Here is a 20,311-nt window from a genome sequence, read left to right on the forward strand (position 1 = left end):
ATGTGTTTAACCTATGAGGTATGATATTAGTAAACACTGAGGTATGCTATTAGTAAACACTGAGGTATGATATTAGTAAACAGTGAGGTATGCTATTAGTAAACACTGAGGTATGATATTAGTAAACAGTGAGGTATGCTATTAGTAAACACTGAGGTATGATATTAGTAAACACTGAGGTATGATATTAGTAAACACTGAGGTATGATTAGGGCTGTTGCGGTGACTGTATTACCGCCACACCGGTGGTCACGAGTCACGAAGGCAGTCGGTCACAGTAATTAGGCTTCTCCAAGCTCTGATGCTGCTGCTGGTCATTAGTAGCCTACCAAACTTGCTAACTGCCTGGTACTCAGCACTCTATTGTCCCTCTAATCACTCTGACATCAATGCAAATGTATTCGAAAATCTAAATCAAACCCTTCATGGGAGGCTATGAGCTCATGTTGCGCAACATTTCTATAGGCATTCAATTGCGGGAGAAAACTACGGGAGAGTGACGGCCACTAATAAAAAGAGGATCCCATCAGCTTTCTATAGGCTAGGCCTACTATATTTATTTCTCAACTTTCCTAATATTAAGCACATTGTTTATCTTTACAACAGGAGTATAGCCTACCTGGCTGGCATTAAAAGGAACCACAGGAATAGCGTCCTACATTTGCTATTTAAGTGCATAGATGACATGTATTTTTTCCCCGCTGCCCCTGTTTCGAGACAGGTGCATGATAATGGTCCATTCTAAATCAAAACAAATTTCACACATATATTATTTAGTATATGTAAAGACAAGATTAAATCAAGAACAGTCTGATGGGTGACAATATTAGCCTATCGCTTGTGAATTATATATTTTCACTTGTGAATGATGCCCAGCATAAGAAACAATGCCTTTTTTTTGTAACATGTTCGAATCATAGTCGCACACCTCATGTAGCCTTGCCCATAGGCCTATATGTTTTAATAAGGTTTGTATCACAACTAAAGCGGCCAAATAACTTCTTAAAATTAAGCACATTAATCCGCTTTACAACGGGTGTAGAGCCTAATTGGCATATATAAGCAGCACGTGAGTTTCAAGTTTGGGGAAGATCATTTTCACCATAAAACTGCACCTTTTATAATAAAAGCATTACATGCGTAATTGCATTTGCGGTCACTTTTGATAATGGTGTTTTCCCGCTAATGGAACATTCGCGCTTATAGCCTACTACCATGTGCGCATTGCTGCCCTTATAATGTGAAGAAATAGCCTAATAGTTTATCAACATTTTAAGCTAAACGTTCTGATCTGTTGCGTCAGCCACATTGCATAAAAAAGGTTTTTTGATGCCAGTGGTTGTATTAATTTGGGATCTATTGCACCCAACTGTCCCAGACTGTTTGGAATATTTATTTCTCGCACAGAATAGAATAGGTCGACTTTTGTACTATGGGGGATAGTAGATTGACATAGAGTAGAGCTTTTGCTGTTCGTTAGGCCTACTCATCTTGTTGGCTGATGAAAAGTAAATGTGGACAGTATCTTCAATATGTACCTCGGAATTGGATAAGGACGCGTGCAGTTGCGTCCCCGATGTGAGAAAGACCCGATCAGACGCTCTGGATTGCGCAGCACACTCAGGGAGAAGGGCACAACACAACACTCCGGGCCACAAAAGGCATGGATTTTTTAGGGTAAATTATGGCCACAAAGGGGACGCCGCTGTGAAATGCAAGTCGTCGTGTTCCCCCCCCCCGATCAAATGCGGAAGGGCCAGGGCTTTTTTTAATCGTTTCCACTTTTAGACTCCCGAGAGGCTGTGGCCATTGGGCATACAAGGTTACCCAATACCTACCTCCTCAATGGCCCTGCTTCGCTCTTCTAAATTAAAAACCAGGACCTCTCAACTGCTGATTCCTCTAAAGCTTGTTTAAGAAGGTAACAGTTTGTTTTTTTGGGAGCTGGAATGAGATGCAGAATAATTTTTCTGCCAGCCTTGTAAACAGCATCTGTTTTCTGGCCATCATTTGTCTACATCTCTCAGAAGCCTGTCGAGGACATCATCTTGGGGATTTCCACCAGTGCTTATTAAGACAGAGTGCACTCACTTGAACTAACTCTGACAAACACCCCTCCATAGCCTTCTGACAAGTAGGCCTCTCTGACATATGTGACTTGTTTCAGGAAACTAGGCATATGTCGCACCTCACTACTTCACAGGAGCAGCATTTGAACGTAAACATTTATTTTGTATCAAAATGTGTTTTTTTGACAGAAATGCATTCTGGAACATGTGAACTTATTATCAAACTTGTATTCCATCCATAAATACGAATACAATTGTTAAAAATTGCGAGCCTAGTTGGTTTAACCATGGAAAAAGACAGGAACCTTCCCACTAGCCATGATTGGCTGAGATAATGTATGGGCTTGGACATGCCAGGAGATGAGTTTGGATTGGTCTGCCATGTAGCACGCTTCTGTCTGTAACGTGAGCTGTTCAGTATGTGTTGACAGTCCTTTCTACCGCGCCGTTTTTGAAAGATCTAACGTTAGCCAATCGAGAACTACAAAAGTTGTGCTACTTTTCACAACATTGATGACCTGAATTTAGCGGGCGCCATCGACAGATCAGTATGAAAAAAAGTGATGGGCTACTGTCTGCACACGCCACGGTCAGTATGAACCGGAGTGACTTGACACAAAGCTGGCCAAACAAGATGTAGCTACAAACAAAACAGAGTTAAAATGGTTCCAGTTTGCCGTGAAGCGTTCATCCATGTACACTGGTAAGAGTCTAGCTATAAGTTTCCAATTTGGTCAGAAAGTCATTTTTATTGCAAGTTAAAGCATCCTATTAGTTAGCTTGCAAACGTTAGCTTGCTGGCTCGCTAGCTAACGTTACGTGTATGATCTGTGTAGTAATATTATACGAATTTAGAAACCATTTGCATTGCTAGTTATAGCCTAATGTTAGCTAACTAACATTAAACATAGTTTGTTAGCTTTAGCTACCTGCAGATTCATACTACAGCTATGACAATGTTTGTATTGGTAGTAGTATAAGTTGGGGTTAGCCGGTTCATTGTTTAGCTAGCTAGCTACCTACAGTGAGGGAAAAAAACGTATTTGATCCCCTGCTGATTTTGTACGTTTGCCCACTGACAAAGACATAATTTTAAATGGTAGGTTTATTTGAACAGTGAGAGACAGAATTACAAAAAAAACCAGAAAAACACATGTCAAAAATGTTATAAATTGATTAGCATTTTAATGACGGAAATAAGTATTTGACCCCTCTGCAAAACATGACTTAGTACTTGGTGGCAAAACCCTTGTTGGCAATCACAGAGGTCAGACATTTCTTGTAGATGACCACCAAGATTGCACACATCTCATGAGGGATTTTGTTCCACTCCTCTTTGCAGATCTTCTCCAAGTCATTAAGGTTTCGAGGCTGACGTTTGGCAACTCGAACCTTCAGCACCCTCCACAGATTTTCTATGGGATTAAGGTCTGGAGACTGGCTAGGCCACTCCAGGACCTTAATGTGCTTCTTCTTGAGCCACTCCTTTGTTGCCTTGGCCGTGTGTTTTGGGTCATTGTCATGCTGGAATACCCATCCACGACCCATTTTCAATGCCCTGGCTGAGGGAAGGAGGTTCTCACCCAAGAATTGACGGTACATGGCCCCGTCCATCATCCCTTTGATGCAGTGAAGTTGTCCTGTCCCCTTAGCAGAAAAACACCCCCAAAGCATAGTGTTTCCACCTCCATGTTTGACGGTGGGGATGGTGTTCTTGGGGTCATAGGCAGCATTCCTCCTCCTCCAAACACGGCGAGTTGAGTTGATGCCAAAGAGCTCCATCATTCAGATGTTCATTGGCAAACTTCAGACGGCACTGTATATGTGCTTTCTTGAGCAGGGGGAGGTTGCGGTAGCTGCAGGATTTCAGTCCTTCACAGCGTAGTGTGTTACCAATTGTTTTCTTGGTGACTATGGTCCCAACTGCCTTGAGATCATTGACAAGATCCTCCCGTGTAGTTCTGGGCTGATTCCTCACCGTTCTTATGATCATTGCAACTCCACGAGGTGAGATCTTGCATGGAGCCCCAGGCCGAGGGAGATTGACAGTTATTTTGTGTTTCTTCCATTTGCGAATAATCGCACCAACTGTTGTCACCTTCTCACCAAGCTGCTTGGCGATGGTCTTGTAGCCAATTCCAGCCTTGTGTAGGTCTACAATCTAGTCCCTGACATCCTTTGAGAGCTCTTTGGTCTTGGCCATGGTGGAGAGTTTGGAATATGATTGATTGATTGCTTCTGTGGACAGGTGTCTTTTATACAGGTAACAAACTGAGATTAGGAGCACTCCCTTTAAGAGTCAAATACTTATTTCACTCCATTAAAATGCAAATCAATTTATAACATTCATGACATGGGTTTTTCTGGATTTTTTTGTTGTTATTCTGTCTCTCACTGTTCAAGTAAACCTACCATTAAAATTATAGACTGATCATTTCTTGGTCAGTGGGCAAACATACAAAATCAGCAGGGGATCAAATACTTTTTCCCTCACTGTACATAGACTTGGAATCACAGGCCACTTTAATAATGGAACACTAGTCACTTTAATAATGTTTACATATTGCGTTAATCATCTCATATGTATATACTGTATTCTATTCTACTGTATTTTAGTCAATGCCACTACGACATTGCTCGATCTAAAATTTCTTAATTCCATTATTTTACTTTTAGAGTTGTGTGTATTGTTGTGAATACTACTGCACTGTTGGAGCTAGGAACACAATCATTTCGCTACACCCGCAATTACATCTGCTAAATATGTTTATGTGACCAATAAAATATGATTTGATTTGTAAGGGCTATTTGACCAAGGAGAGTGATGGAGTGCTGCATCAGTTGACCTGACCACCACAATCACCCGACCTCAACCAATTGAGATGGTTTGGGATGAGTTGGACCGCAGAATGAAGGAAAAGCAGCCAACAAGTTCTCAGCATATGTGGGAACTCCTTCAAGACTGTTGGAAAAGCATTCCTCATGAAGCTGGTTGAGGGAATGCCAAGAGTGTGCAAAGCTGTCATCAAGGCAAAGGGTGGCTACTTTGAAGAATCACAAACCTAAAATATATTTCTTTAACACTTTTTTGGTTACTACATGATTCCATATGTATAATTTCATAGTTTTGATGTCTTCACTATTATTCTACAATGTAGAAAATAGTAAAAAGAAAAGAAAAACCCTTGAATGAGTAGGTCTCCAAACATTTGACAGAAATGTTTTGGTACCCTTCCCCAGATCTGTGCCTCGACACAATCCTATCTCGGAGGTTGAATTCCTTGACATGTTGTGTAGTTGTATTGTATGAGTGTGATCATGATTTGTTACAATGCTTAATATTTGTGTTACGTTGTGTGTTCATTGTTCATCAACAACAACACAAAAATCTACAAACAAATTTTCTGTATGGCCAAGCCATAAATATATCTTAATAATATTTATGCCAGTTAGACTGTCATTTTGGTATCAGGGACAGAGTTCTGTGTCTTGTCACAGTGCTGTGTTGATAACAGATTCAGCTCAGTCCAAACATCTTGGCAGCCATTGAGGCCTGGTCACAGCTGCCAGATTAGATTACAGGATTTTTATTACTGTGGATTGGCGCTAATATAATTTACCAGTTTTCCAGTCAATAAAACAGGGGTACCAATAAACGGATGGGGGGGGAGAGCGAAAGACAGAAAGAGAGAGAAAGGGTGTCTGGTAAAAGGAGAGCGTGATGGAGTGAAGGAGGGAAACTTGAGACGGCGGGAGAGGGAGAGATGCAACACACTTTCTTCCCTCCTTCACGCTCTCCTGTGGATGGTTACTCACTGGGGAGAGAGGGAATCAGTAGCTTGTGTGTGACACGTGACTCTTATTGAGATATTGAAATTCTGCCACATGGGAGTTTCAGGTTTGTGGGCTGTGATCTTTCTTGGTTTTAAAACGCACCGTGAGACAGACAGGCAGACAGTAGTTCAGAAAGACTATCTGGAGAGAATCCTCTCACGTGGATTTTTCCAGTTGATGAAATCGGCACGTTATAATAAGCCGCAGCAAAGAGAAGACGCTACACGTTTCTCGAGGTGATTCGCGCTTCAGAACTAGGAATGTGAAAGGTTTTAAAAACCAAAGCAATCCAAAGGAAAGCATTTAATGGTATGAAGGTTGTGTAATATAATATATATATATATATATGTGTGCGTTACCTACCTCACAGCTCTGCCACCGGTTTGGAATGTTGGGCCGTAGCTTCTGTTCACACACCACCCTCCTCATCTCCTCCACAGAGGGGTCTGACTGCACCAGGTCATGGTACGGCAGCTGGTAGTCTTCAACGATGCCTGACGCAAAGACACGTCAGACGCGTTAAAAATACATCACAATAGCTGACAGAGCGCAAGTACAAAGAAAATGGTATTAATCCTCAAGGGAAATGTGTGTTTTGCCCTCTGCACAACACACATCAAAAGTAGATCACGTACTTCTCACGAAATGAATTGTGAGCGATTTTTATATTATACTGAACAGAAATATAAACGAAACATGTAAAGTGTTGGTCCCATGTTTCATGAGCTGAGTATTTCTGTCTGTAATAAAGCCCTTTTGTGGGGAAAAACTCATTCTGATTGGCTGGGCCTGGCTCCCCAGTGGGTGGACCTGGCTCCCAAGTGGGTGGGCCTATGCCCTCCCAGGCCCACCCATGGCTGTGCCCCTGCCCAGTCATGTGAAATCCATAGATTATGACCTAATGAACTTATTTCAATTGACTGATTTCCTTCTATGTACTGTAACTCAGTAAAAATCCTTGAAATTGTTGCATGTAGCGTTTATATTTTTGTTCAACACAGCCAGAGAATTAGCTAATGAACGAATAAAACTTGCTATGTGACATTATCATATTACTCACCAACTGTTGTTATCGGAGGCAACAATCAATAATTCATTACCACTGCTGAAGTTATTAAATTAAGGGACGTTGATAACTGAGTGACTATCGGGGGACCAACACACGTACCTGCCAGAGAGCATCTACTGGCTATCTCCCAGAACACCAAGCCCATGGCGTAGATATCTGCCCTCTTAAACGACTCAAAATGCTTCATGTTTATCGAGTCGTCTAGCACCTCCGGTGCCATATACCTGGAGAGAGAGAGACCGTAAGGTTGGTTAGATACTACAGTAGACACACACACACTTGTTTTACTATCCTTGTGGGGACCAAACATTTGATTCCAATTCAAAATCGTATTTGCCCTTAACCTAACCCTAACCCCTAACTCTTAATCTAACCCTAATTGTAACCCCTAACCGTAAGCCTAAAATAGCCTTTATCCTTGTGGGAAGTCTGGGGACCGGTAAAATGTCCCCTTGCCTGTATTTCCCTTGTTTTACTATTCTTGTGACGAATCCTGGGGCCTCATTTATCAACATACATTTGTTATGAAATTCTGCCATATGTGGAGATTCTCGGATTTGCGGCACCACAAATTATTGGGATTTATCAAACTGTCGCACGCAACATATACGCATGTTTTCATTGATAAAATCAGAGCCATATTATATGTGTGGCCGTGAACGCTACAACCGGCCTGAAAAAAGCCCTCCATTCACCTTTTATGGTAACAAAAACGCCCTAATTTTCTGTATTATTTGGAGATGTTGGAACTGGGCCATGATAGTTTCTAAAATAAATTGCGATGGCAAAGTTGATCACATTTCTGTAGAGGTGTGGGCAGAACGTTTTAATTGTTCGCAGTGATTCATATGCCGCCTATAGCGAGCACCAAACACTGGCCGAGCATTCTGCAAGATTTTTATTTATTTTATTTTATTTTGAGCAATTTAAATGCTACAGCCCTATTCAGGTCCCTTCTATGCAAAAGACGAATTGTTGTTCAATATTTTGTTTATTTATGCATGATTGTGTTTCCATCTCCTGCCTTGGTATAGGCTCTGAGAATAAATAGGTCAGGCTATGATGTCACGCTCCTAATCCTACTGCAAGGCAATACCGTAGCCTACCTACTGTCAAGGCTATATACTTTTGAACATGTTTTGGCTATTTAATAAGCGATTGATAAATGGTAGTCTAGTATTTGTTTTGGCTATTTAGTGAGCGATTGATAAATGGTAGTCTAGTATTTGTTGTGTAGCAGGAATAATTTAAACCAGCTGTGTCAGAAAAGGAGAGACATGATTATGATTAAATAAAACATATTAGACGACATGCGATTTGATTTATTAGGAGGATCCCCATTAGCCGACGGCAATGGCGACAGCTAGTCTTACTGGGGTCCGACACATAACGAAAAAGACATTACAGACATCGAGCATAGCCTTGCTATGGAGAGGCAGCCATAGGCAGACCTGGCTCTCGAGAGATGACAGGCTATGTGCCTACTGCCCACAAAATGAGGTGGAAACTAAACTACACTTCCTAATTTATGGCCATATTAGAGAGACATATTTCCCACAGATCAACACAGACCAACAAAGAATTTGAAAACAAATCAAACATTGATGAACTCCCATATCTGTTAGGCGAAATACCGCAGTGTGCAATCCCAGCAGCAATATTTATGGCCCGTTGCCATGAGAAAAGGGCAACCAGTGAAGCACAAACGAAATTGTAAATACAACCTAGATTTATCTGTTTTTTCTCTCTTTCATACTTCAACTACCTGTTACAACACTGTAAACAGACAATATTATAACATTTGAAACATCTATATTATTTTAAAAGGTTTGTTTAATGAGTGTAATGTTTACTGATGTTTCCCTTGTTAATTTCCCTTTTATTGATTGTCTATTCCATTTGCTTTGCCAATGTAAACATATGATTCCCATGCCAATAAAGCCCTTTGAATATAATTAATGGAGAGAGGGAGAGAGAGAGAGGAGGGGGGAGGAAGAGGAGAGCAAGAGAGAGAAGGAGAGGAGGTGAGGGAGAGGAGGAGGAGAGCAAGAGAGAAGGAGTGGAGGTGAGGGAGAGGAGGAGGAGAGCAAGAGAGAGAAGGAGAGGAGGTGAGGGGGGAGGAGGAGGAGAGCAAGAGAGAGAAGGAGAGGAGGTGAGGGAGAGGAGGAGGAGAGCAAGAGAGAGAAGGAGAGGAGGAGGAAAGAGAAGGAGAGGAGGTGAGGGAGAGGAGGAGGAGAGCGTGAGGGAGAGGAGGAGGAGAGCGTGAGGGAGAGGAGGAGGAGAGCAAGAGAGAGGAGGAGGAGGGGATGGGGGAGGAGGAGGAGAGCAAGAGAGAGAAGGAGAGGAGGTGAGGGAAAGGAGGAGGAGAGCAAGAGAGGGGGGAGGAGGAGGAGAGCAAGGGAAGAGGGGACATGTCAGAAGGCTCGTCACACAGGGTTCCACCTCTAGCCTAATGGCTAGCAGGTTCCCACGTGCTTGTCCACGGCTGAGAAAAGGCCAAGTAAAGGGCAGTTAGACCAGAAACACTTGTTTCTTCAGTAGGGGTCTGTCAATAAGAGAGGCAGGATCCAACCTTCTACCATTTCAGTGTGTTGTTTTAGAGCATGTCCTTGAGCCGACCACAATACCAACAAGTGCAACAACAACTGATATGAATTGAGCTATGAATACCATGAGATATTCATGAGCTGGGCTCAGTTCTATTCAGCTGGAATAAACAACAACATCATGCTCCGTAGTCAGCACACTGTTTTAACACAGACATCATGCTCCGTAGTCAGCACACTGTTTTAACACAGACATCATGCTCCGTAGTCAGCACACTGTTTTAACACAGACATCGTGCTCCGTAGTCAGCACACTGTTTTAACACAGACATCATGCTCCGTAGTCAGCACACTGTTTTAACACAGACATCATGCTCCGTAGTCAGCACACTGTTTTAACACAGACATCATGCTCCGTAGTCAGCACACTGTTTTAACACAGACATCATGCTCCGTAGTCAGCACACTGTTTTAACACAGACATCATGCTCCGTAGTCAGCACACTGTTTTAACACAGACATCATGCTCCGTAGTCAGCACACTGTTTTAACACCGACATCATGCTCCGTAGTCAGCACAACTGTTTTAACACAGCTGCTCCATGTGGCAGCCGGCCAGCCAATAACAGCAGCCAGATAGAATCTACATTGTGGATTGGTGGGATGCTTGATAGGCTCGATTTATACAGCAGAAGAGGGTGTTATTCAAGAACGCAAATCAGGCGATATGTTGGTCAGACAATTTTCTCTCTCCTATTGAGATGAATTATAGAAGTGCCGACGCGCGTTGCTAGTAACCCGTCTGGGCCTCAGATGGTAGGAACAGCTGTGTCTGTGTGCAATCACCTCCTGTGTGTTTTCCGTGAACAACGGCTTGTCTGGAGGAAAAGGGGGAAATGTCATCGATGCTGCTGCAGGGGGGGGAGAGATGGAACATTGGTATGAGCGGCGTGTTTCCACGCGATGACTCACGCCGCGCCGTGCGCTCTCCTCGTCCATTCCCTACTGGAGTCGGACAACATGACCAGTTTCGCTGCACGTTCACCTTTTCACCTATGATGGTGAGTGGCAGCTGTGAGAGCCAGGATTGGCTGCTCACGCTCACTACAAATGACCGCCACCCTGGGGCTTCAGTTACCTTTGAGTTTCCCACTCTGTGGTTGGGGGCTCGACAGCACTATGGAGCCAGAATGGACAACCTGTTTCAAGGCACCTCCAACCTCTGCCATTACAACGAGCTGTGGGAGCCGGAATGGCATCTCTCATCACATCATTAAAAGGGAATGACAGCTCGCGGAGCAGGTATGACCCCTCCTGTTGCCTTTTGATTCCTGCTCCATGGTCGAGGGGAGAAGTTTGAAGTCGCCACTAACCACATCAAAAGAGCCGGCATGGCAGCTCACTCTCATATCAAATTGCCAGCCCAAATAATAGGCCTAATAAAGCCTGAATGGGGGGGATCCAGTTACCTTTTGGTCCCCACCCTGTGGTTGGGGGCGATGTCGATGGTGTCGGTGGCGGAGTCGTGACGCACGGCCAGGCCCAGGTCGGCGATGCAGCACGTCCCGTTCTTCTTCACCAGGATGTTCTTCGATTTCAGATCCCTGTGGGCGATGGCCGGCTTCCCTGGAATTTATGACATAAAGGGGAGAGGAAGAGGAAGAGCGAGAGGAGAGAGAAGAAAAGCCTTAAGATTGAGAGCTCACTGACGCAAAGAACGTGATTGTATTTGACATGTTGGAGAGGGAGGGGGGGCAGGGTCTCAGCAGTCTTAAGTGGTGTCTCTACTTTCTCCTTCCATCCACACCGATGTGAAAGAACTGGACAGCTATAAGCACATTGGTAGCTTTTATTTATGCTGCTTCATCTCATATGAAAAAAAGAAAAAAATGGACTCCATAATATGGACCTGCATATCAAACATTGCCCTCAGAACAGCTTCAATTCGTCAGGGCACGGACTCTACAAGGTGTCGAAAGAGTTCCACAGGAATGCTGGCCCATGTTGACCCCAATGCGCCCACAGTTGTGTCAAGTTGGCTGGATGTCCTTTGGGTGGTGGACCATTTTTGAAACACACGGGAAACTGTTGAGCTTGAAAAACCCAGCAGCATTACAGTTCTTGACACAAGCCTGGCACCTACTACCATACCCCGTTCAAAGGCACTTAAATATTTTGTCTTGCCCATTCACCCTCTGAATGGCACACATACACAATCCATATCTCAATTGTCTCAAGGCTTAAAAATCCTTCTTTAACCGGTCTCCTCCCCTTCATCTACACTGATTGAAGTGGATTTAACAAGTGACATCAATAAGGGATCATAGCTTTCACCTGGATTCACCTGGTCAGTCCATGTCATGGAAAGAGCAGGTGTTCATAATGTTTTGTACACTCAGTGTATGGTTCTACATATCATATGCCCTATTCGCACGGTACTAGTATTACTAGAGAACGTTGGTTATATAATTATTACTCCAGAATGTCCGTTATTCCAGAGGATGATTCGGACGGGATTCGTTTTTTTCCAAACTGCCCCCCGTAATTCTTAAAATAAATGGACAGCTATGACAGAAGCCTGGAGGTTTTTATTCTAGGTGTGAAGATATTTCAACATGTCCAGGTGATAACAGGGCCACACTGATAACTCCAGCTAGGTTGCCAAGTTTCTAAACCATACCAAACCATCTTCGGTATAGCGTCGCCTTAATATTTGAATTGAGAAAGTGTGATCATAATAATTCGAATATTATAGCGATCCGCAGCATGTCCTAAATGCACCCCAGCCTTCAGATGTGAGCTAAACTGTGCACTTGCACCCGAAATGCGATTTAAGGCTATGTACGAGAAAGTAAACGTATCATTGCCAAAACGTTTAGCTCAGTTGTATGCTGCTGCTTTGCGATCTATTAACAGCAAGGGTTGCATTAAACAGGAGCAATATTATTTTACTAAACAAAAGCATTCACTGTGAAAGTTGATACATGCAGGCCATTCATAGACAGTGCATTCGGAAAGTACCTTATTTAAGTATTCAGACCCTTTGCCATGAGACTCGAAATTGAGCTCAGGTGCAACCTGTTTCCATTGATCATCCTTGAGATGTTTCTACAACTTGATTGGAGTCCACCTGTGGTAAATCCAATTGATAAGACATGATTTGGAAAGGCACATACCTGTCTATATAAGGTCCCACAGTTGACAGTGCATTTCAGAGCGAAAACCAAGCCACGAGGTCGAAGGAATTGTCCATAGAGCTCCGAGACAGGATTGTGTCGAGGCACAGATCTGGGGAATGGAACCAAAACATTTCTGCAGCATTGAAGGTCCAAGAACACAGTGGCCTCTATCATTCTTAAATGGAAGAAATGTGGAACCACCAAGATTCTTCCTAGAGCTAGCCACCTGGCCAAACTGAGAAATTGGGGGAGAAGGACCTTAAATCAGGGAGGTGACCAACAACCCGATGGTCACTTTGACAGAGCTCCAGAGTTCTTCTGGGGAGATGGGAGAACATTCCAGAACGACAACCATCTCTGCAGCACCCCACTAATCAGGCCTTTATGGTAGTGGCCAGACGGAAGCCACTCCTCAGTAAAATGCACATGACAGCCCTCTTCGAGTTTGCCAAAAGGCACCTAAAGGACTCTCAAACCATGAGAAACAAGATTCTCTGGTCTGATCAAACCAAGATTGCACTCTTTGGCCTGAATGCCAAGCGTCACATCTGGAGAAAACCTGGCACCATCCCTACGGTGAAGCATGGTGGTGGCAGCATCATGCTGTTGGGATGTTTTTCAGTGGCAGGGACCGGAAGACTAGTCAGAATCAAGGGAAAGTTGAACGGAGCAAAGTACAGAGAGATCCTTGATGAAAACCTGCTCCAGAGCGCTCAGGACCTCAGACTATGGCGAAGGTTCACTTTCCAACAGGACAACGACCCTAAGCACACAGCCAAGACAACACAGGAGTGGCTTCAAGTCCCTGAATGTCCTTGAGTGGCCCAGGCAGAGCCCGGACTTGAGCCCGATCTAACATCTCTGGAGAGACCTGAAAATAGCTGTGCAGCGACGCTCCCCATCCAACCGGACAGAGCTTGAGAGGATCTGCAGAGAAGAATGGCAGAAACTGCCCAAATACAGGTGTGCCAAGCTTGTAGCGTCATACCCTAGAAGACTCAAGGCTCTAATCACTGCCAAAGGTGCCTCAACAAAGTACTGAGTAAAGGGTCTGAATACTTATGTAAATGTGATATTTCATTTTCAACATTTTTATACATTTGCAAAGACTTCTAACAATCTGTTTTGCTTTGTCATTATGGGTATTGTGTGTGGATTAATGGAGGGGAAAAAACAATTTAATTCATTTTAGAATAAGGCTGTAACGTAACAGAATGTGGAAAAGGTCAAGGGGTCTGAATACTTTCCGAATGCACTGTATAGCTGATGCGCTTTGTTCAATTTATTAAATCAGTTATTGTTTTCTTTTTCAAACCGCAAGCAACACCTGTCAAACTCAGACATTTCTCTCAAAACACAGGGACGTCAATTCGCACGGGACTAGTATTATCAGAGGACCTTGAAGTTTGCCAAAAAAACTGTAGATTATTCTGGCTGGAATTGTTAATAATAATAATAATAATAATAATAATAATAATAATAATAATAATGCCATTTAGCAGATGCTTTTATCCAAAGCGACTTACAGTCATGCGCGCATACATTTTTACGTATGGCTCTCCTGCCATGTAAAAATTACTGCCATGGCAGATTTGGACGGGACTAAAATTACAGATGTGGTGTTTTGTGCTCGTGCACATAATTACATTACTCGACCTCCCCCAGTGGAACTATACCATCCGAATAGGGCTAAAGTCTGTAGGACTCAAGAGAGGTAAATACATACAGGGGGTTAGGGGACAATAACTAGGCAGGTACAGTGCCTTGCAAAAGTATTCATCCCCCTTGGCGTTTTTCCTATTTTGTTGCATTACAACCTGTAATTTAAAATGGATTTTCATTTGGATTTCATGTAATGGACATACACAAAATAGTCCAAATTGGTGAAGTGAAATGAAAAAAATAACTTATTTAAAAAATATTTTTTAAATAAATAACGGAAAAGTGGTGCGTGCATATGTATTCACCCCCCTTTGCTATTGATATGACGTCTTTTACACAGGATTTGTTAATGTCTTTGATATTGTGTTGCATAGGATTTTGAGGATGAGGACATTACATATTTATTTATATTTAATTTATTTATTTCTGTCACTGGTGGGTGCCAGAAGGTATGCGTGCCCAGGAAGACTGGGGGGCCACTGGTGCTAATCTTAGGAGGAGTACGTGATGGAATATCCTGACTAGGGTGCAAGACGATACCATATAGGGTGATACTATTGTGGTTAGGAGTGACACTCAATAATGGTTGACAACTGTTGGATGGAATTGGCTTGCAAAGCAGTATATAAACAGAGGTTTTCTATGTAATTCATTCGAATAGTGAGATGCAACCCAAGTGCATCTTGCTATGTTGAATCCGGTGGGGAGTCCAAATGACAATAGGCCACTCACGTGCAGCTTGTCATGTTGAACCCGGTACCGTAATATTAAATACATGCATCAACTCTCCAAGTGTTAACCATCTTCTTGCATATTGAATTACTTGATAGATGAGAAACTCATCATAACAGCTATGAAGCCCCTAAATAAGATCTGGTGCAACCAATTACCTTCAGAATTCACATAAGTCCACCTGTGTCACATGATCCGTCACAATCTAAGTGTCACATGATCTCAGTAGATAGATACATATATACATATATACATATATACATATATACACACACACACACATACATAAACACTGCTCAAAAAAATAAAGGGAACACGAAAATAACACATCCTAGATCTGAATGAATGAAATAATCTTATTAAATACTTTTTTCTTTACATAGTTGAATGTGCTGACAACAAAATCACACAAAAATTATCAATGGAAATGGACAGTTGGATTTCACAGAAGTGTGATTGACTTGGAGTTACATTGTGTTGCCTTTATTGTTTTGAGCAGTATATATATATATATATATATACATACATACATACACACAGACCTGTTCTGAAAGGCCCCAGAGTCTGCTACACCACTAAGCAAGCGGCACCATGAAGCCCAAGGAGCTCTCCAAACAGGTCAGGGACAAAGTTGTGGAGAAGTACAGATCAGGGTTGGGTTATAAAAAAAATATCCGAAACTTTGAACATCCCACGGAGCACCATTAAATCCATTATTAAAAAATTGAAAGAATATGGCACCACAACAAACCTACAAAGAGAGGGCCGCCCACCAAAACTCACGGACCAGGCAAGGAGGGCATTAATCAGAGGCAACAAAGAGACCAAAGATAACCCTGAAGGAGCTGCAAAGCTCCACAGCGGAGATTGGAGTATCTGTCCATAGGACCACTTTAAGCCGTACACTCCACAGAGCTGGGCTTTATGGAAGAGTGGCCAGAAAAAAACCATTGCTTAAAGAAAAAAATAAGCAAACACGTTTGGTGTTCGCCAAAAGGCATGTGGGAGACTCCCCAAACATATGGAAGAAGGTACTCTGGTCAGATTAGACTAAAATTGAGCTTTTTGGACTTCAAGGAAAACACTATCTCTGGCACAAACCCAAAACCTCTCATCACCCCGAGATCACCATCCCCACAGTGAAGCATGGTGGTGGCAGCATCATGACTGGAAAACTGGTCAGAATTGAAGGAATGATGGATGGCGCTAAATACTGAGAAATTCTTGAGGGAAACCTGTTTCAGTCTTCCAGAGATTTGAGACTGGGACAGAGGTTCACCTTCCAGCAGGACAATGACCCTAAGCATACTGCTAAAGCAACACTTGAGTGGTGTAAGGGGAAACATTTAAATATCTTGGAATGGCCTTGTCAAAGCCCAGACCTCAATCCAATTGAGAATCTGTGGTATGACTTAAAGATTGCTGTACACCAGCGGAACCCATCCAACTTGAAGGAGCTGAAGTAGTTTTGCCTTTAGAAATTGGCAAAAATCCCAGTGGCTAGATGTGCCAAGCTTATAGAGACATCCCCCAAGAGACCTGCAGCTGTAATTGCGACAAAGGGTGGGCGGGGTGGTGAATAGTTATGGACGCTCAACTTCAAAGTGGTAGGCATGTTGTGTAAATCAAATGATACAAACCCCCCAAAAAATCCATTTTAATTCCAGGTTGCAAGGCAACAAAATAGGAAAAATGCCAATGGGGGTGAATACTTTCGCAAGCCACTGTAGGGGATAATAACTAGGCAGGTAGGGGATAATAACTAGCCAGGTAGGGGATAATAACTAGGCAGGTAGGGGATAATAACTAGGCAGGTAGGGGATAATAACTAGGCAGGTAGGGGATAATAACTAGGCAGGTAGGGGATAATAACTAGGCAGGTAGGGGATAATAACTAGGCAGGTAGGGGATAATAACTAGGCAGGTAGGGGATAATAACTAGGCAGGTAGGGGATAATAACTAGGCAGGTAGGGGATAATAACTAGGCAGGTAGGGGATAATAACTAGGCAGGTAGGGGATAATAACTAGGCAGGTAGGGGATAATAACTAGGCAGGTAGGGGATAATAACTAGGCAGGTAGGGGATAATAACTAGGCAGGTAGGGGATAATAACTAGGCAGGTAGGGGATAATAACTAGGCAGGTAGGGGATAATAACTAGGCAAGTAGGGGATAATAACTAGGCAGGTAGGGGATAATAACTAGGCAGGTAGGGGATAATAACTAGGCAGGTAGGGGATAATAACTAGGCAGGTAGGGGATAATAACTTGGCAGGTAGGGGATAATAACTAGGCAGGTAGGGGATAATAACTAGGTCCAGTCAGAAGAGGGAACTACAGAGGCCTGACAGGGATGATTTAACATCTATTTACAGATACAGCAGGGGGATTTCACACACCGTTCACAAACAGTCTCTACGGAGCACTTTGCTTTACTGAGAAAATGCTCGGAGGCTCAACCAGCTAAATAAACCGTTTAGTTTATTCCTCAAATACTGTACCACCACTGCCTAGTGTACATGGCGTGCGTGCGTGTCCTGAGCAAGAGGGCAAAACCCAATGAACAGAACGGTACAATGAGGAAAGTAGATTCCATCACAGTCTAGACTCCTGTATAAGTTTATTCTGTGGAGGAACTATGTGTGGAGAGTGGACTAGACATGTGACCTAGTTGAATTAGTCATACTGCCAAGTTCCTCTTTCTCTTTCCTGTCTCGTTCTGCCTGTATACATAAATATGACCAGGGCTGTCTGCGACCAAAATAAATCCTGGTTGACCGAGTGTCATGTTCTTTCGACCAATCGATTGGTTAACAATTTTAACAGTGTATTTTTTTCCATATATAGACACCGTATGTTTGAATAAAATCAATTATATGTAGGCTATTGAGCTTGTCTGATGCTTTAAGCACTGCGATTAAAAATGAAGACACACAAATTACTAGAGTGAGCCAGAGATCAATATAGACTAACCAGACCTGCTGCTGACCTTCGCAGATTCTGCCGTTAAGCTCCTCATGTCTCCACCAGCGGTCGGCAACCTTTTCCATTTGGTGTGCCAAGTTACCGTATCATTTCTACTGATCTGCGTTGCGTTGCCAGTTATGGTTTTCATATGCACATTTTCACGGAACTGTTTCATTTCATTTATAATAAAGTCTTCATACCTCAAAATCATTGTCATGTGTTTAATCTAAATTCTATTTAAATGAAAATAATACAAATCTAAAAGTAACTTCTATTGCCGTTGCCAATATGTAAAAATAGCCTACATAAAGCCATCAAATAAAAACATTGAAGCCTGCAGGTAGAAAATATCAGGATAAATATCCTATAAATCACATTGGCTACGCATAGCCTGTCTGCGAGGAACTTGAAACATTTAATCAACAAATAACTTGGTCCGGCAGACTTTGTTTACTTGCTGTTTGAGGCGAAGAAAAAATTACTTTGAGAAGGTCCACAGTAATGGAGCGTTAAGCCAATCAGAAATAGTATCAGATCCCCAAATGGGCACATTTATAGGCCAACATTAGCAAGCATTCCAGGTAGCCTAGGCCTACGTATACGTTAGTGGAGAGAACATTTTGCAGGTTTAACGTTTATTTCCTGCAATTCTACACATTTTGTCATGGGGTGCAGAGATCATTTTGCAGTTTTAAAGCACATTGTATTGCAATTCTATACATTTTGTCTAATGTCTAATGTGCATTCATGTGATATTTGAGTGACACGAACATTACTGCAAAATCTATGGGCTAAAAAACATTAGCTGACATCTATGGGCTAAAAATGTTAGCAGTTAACTGTATGCATTGTATGCATGTCACCCACATAGTTTATAACATAGGATTTTAAAACATGACAATTATACATGAAATCAAAAGGAATAATCCATCTCTCAACAAACAAAGTCCTCAGGCACTGATTGGTGGGCGTTGCTGTCCCCACTGAATGATTGGTCAACGCGACTGTCACTCACCTTGCGTGCCAACGATCTCCATGTGGAGGTGGGCCAGGCCGCTGGCGGTGGACAGTGACAATTTGATCATGCCCTCCACAGTGACCGTGTAGCGGTTCAGGTAGTCAAACAGAGAGCCATGCTCGTGGAAGTCTGACACCAGCCACAGCTGGGTCCATGTCCCGTTATCTGGGGGGAGGGGGTTAGAGAGAAAGACAGAGAGGGAGAGAAAGAGAGAGAAAGAGAGAGAGAGAGAGAGAGAGGGAGGGGGAGAGAGAGAGAGAGAGAGAGAGAGAGAGAGAGAGAGAGAGGGGGAGGGGAGGGAGAGAGAGAGAGAGAGGGAGAGAGAGAGAGAGAGAGAGAGAGAGAGAGAAAGAATGAAAGAGAAAGAGAGAGCGCGGAGCGGAGCAAAGGGTGAGATTTGTACAAAGACAAAAAGTTGAGTAATTGGAGTGATGGAGAGAAAAACAGAGCGAGAGAGAGAGATGAGAGAGAGGTTAATGAACACAGTGAGTTGGTTCTCCTCAGAGCAATGTGATGTTACCTCCAGATGGCCAGAGAGAGCTCAGAACAGCTGGACAACTATTACCCCGGCTCTCTAGCAGGGTTTCTGCACGGAGATCACTAAACTGCATCCAAATATGCTGTTATGACTCTTCTCATGGTTATCAAACCCTTACAAGCCTACACCAGTCCAGTCCACCTTACTGACGCACCAGTCCAGTCCACCTTACTGACACACCAGTCCAGTCCACCTTACTGACACACCAGTCCAGTCCACCTTACTGACGCACCAGTCCAGTCCACCTTACTGACACACCAGTCCAGTCCACCTTACTGACACACCAGTCCAGTCCACCTTACTGACACACCAGTCCAGTCCACCTTACTGACACACCAGTCCAGTCCACCTTACTGACACACAAGTATGGCTCAGTAAGAAGAGACCTTGTGTCTGATATAAACTGAAAAACCGGTTTGAATGCTGTAAACTAATAAAAGTCAGATAAAGGGAAAAAAGTCAGATTAATATGCGTCGCTAGGGCATGTTTATGTAACTGTCAATTCAAACAGTTCACATGTTAAGCATGAAAATGTTGAACTGTCCGATAAACTACATCAGGTTCAGCCAAGCAATACATTGCAGCCGTGCAAATCTTGCTACTTTTCCTTCTTGTTTTTTTTAACCAGAGGCTGTGATGTCTCTCAGGGTAATCAGGTGTGCCAACTCAATCCATCTTGGGGTACTCCTATCTAA

At 43.0% G+C, this 20,311-nt stretch overlaps 1 protein-coding gene across 2 annotated transcripts in view; it reads right to left on the reverse strand.

Annotated features, from left to right (window-relative positions):
- LOC311109125 (TGF-beta receptor type-1-like) overlaps positions 1-20,311 on the reverse strand; it is a 68,572-nt gene that overhangs the window by 10,978 nt on the left and 37,283 nt on the right. Inside the window, exons 5-8 of one of the 2 annotated variants that reach the window (XM_084151937.1) lie at positions 19,075-19,242; positions 10,988-11,144; positions 7,072-7,196; positions 6,267-6,385 (exon numbers count right to left, since the gene is read on the reverse strand). In XM_084151937.1, coding sequence (XP_084008063.1) covers positions 6,267-6,385; positions 7,072-7,196; positions 10,988-11,144; positions 19,075-19,242 — 569 coding nt within the window. Of the gene's footprint in view, positions 1-6,266; positions 6,398-7,071; positions 7,197-10,987; positions 11,145-19,074; positions 19,243-20,311 lie in introns of both variants that reach the window. The other variant, XM_084151936.1, reaches the window with a different exon arrangement.

Source organism: Coregonus lavaretus (assembly GCF_964263955.1).
Source record: "Coregonus lavaretus genome assembly, chromosome: 34".
NCBI classification, from domain to species: domain Eukaryota; kingdom Metazoa; phylum Chordata; class Actinopteri; order Salmoniformes; family Salmonidae; genus Coregonus; species Coregonus lavaretus.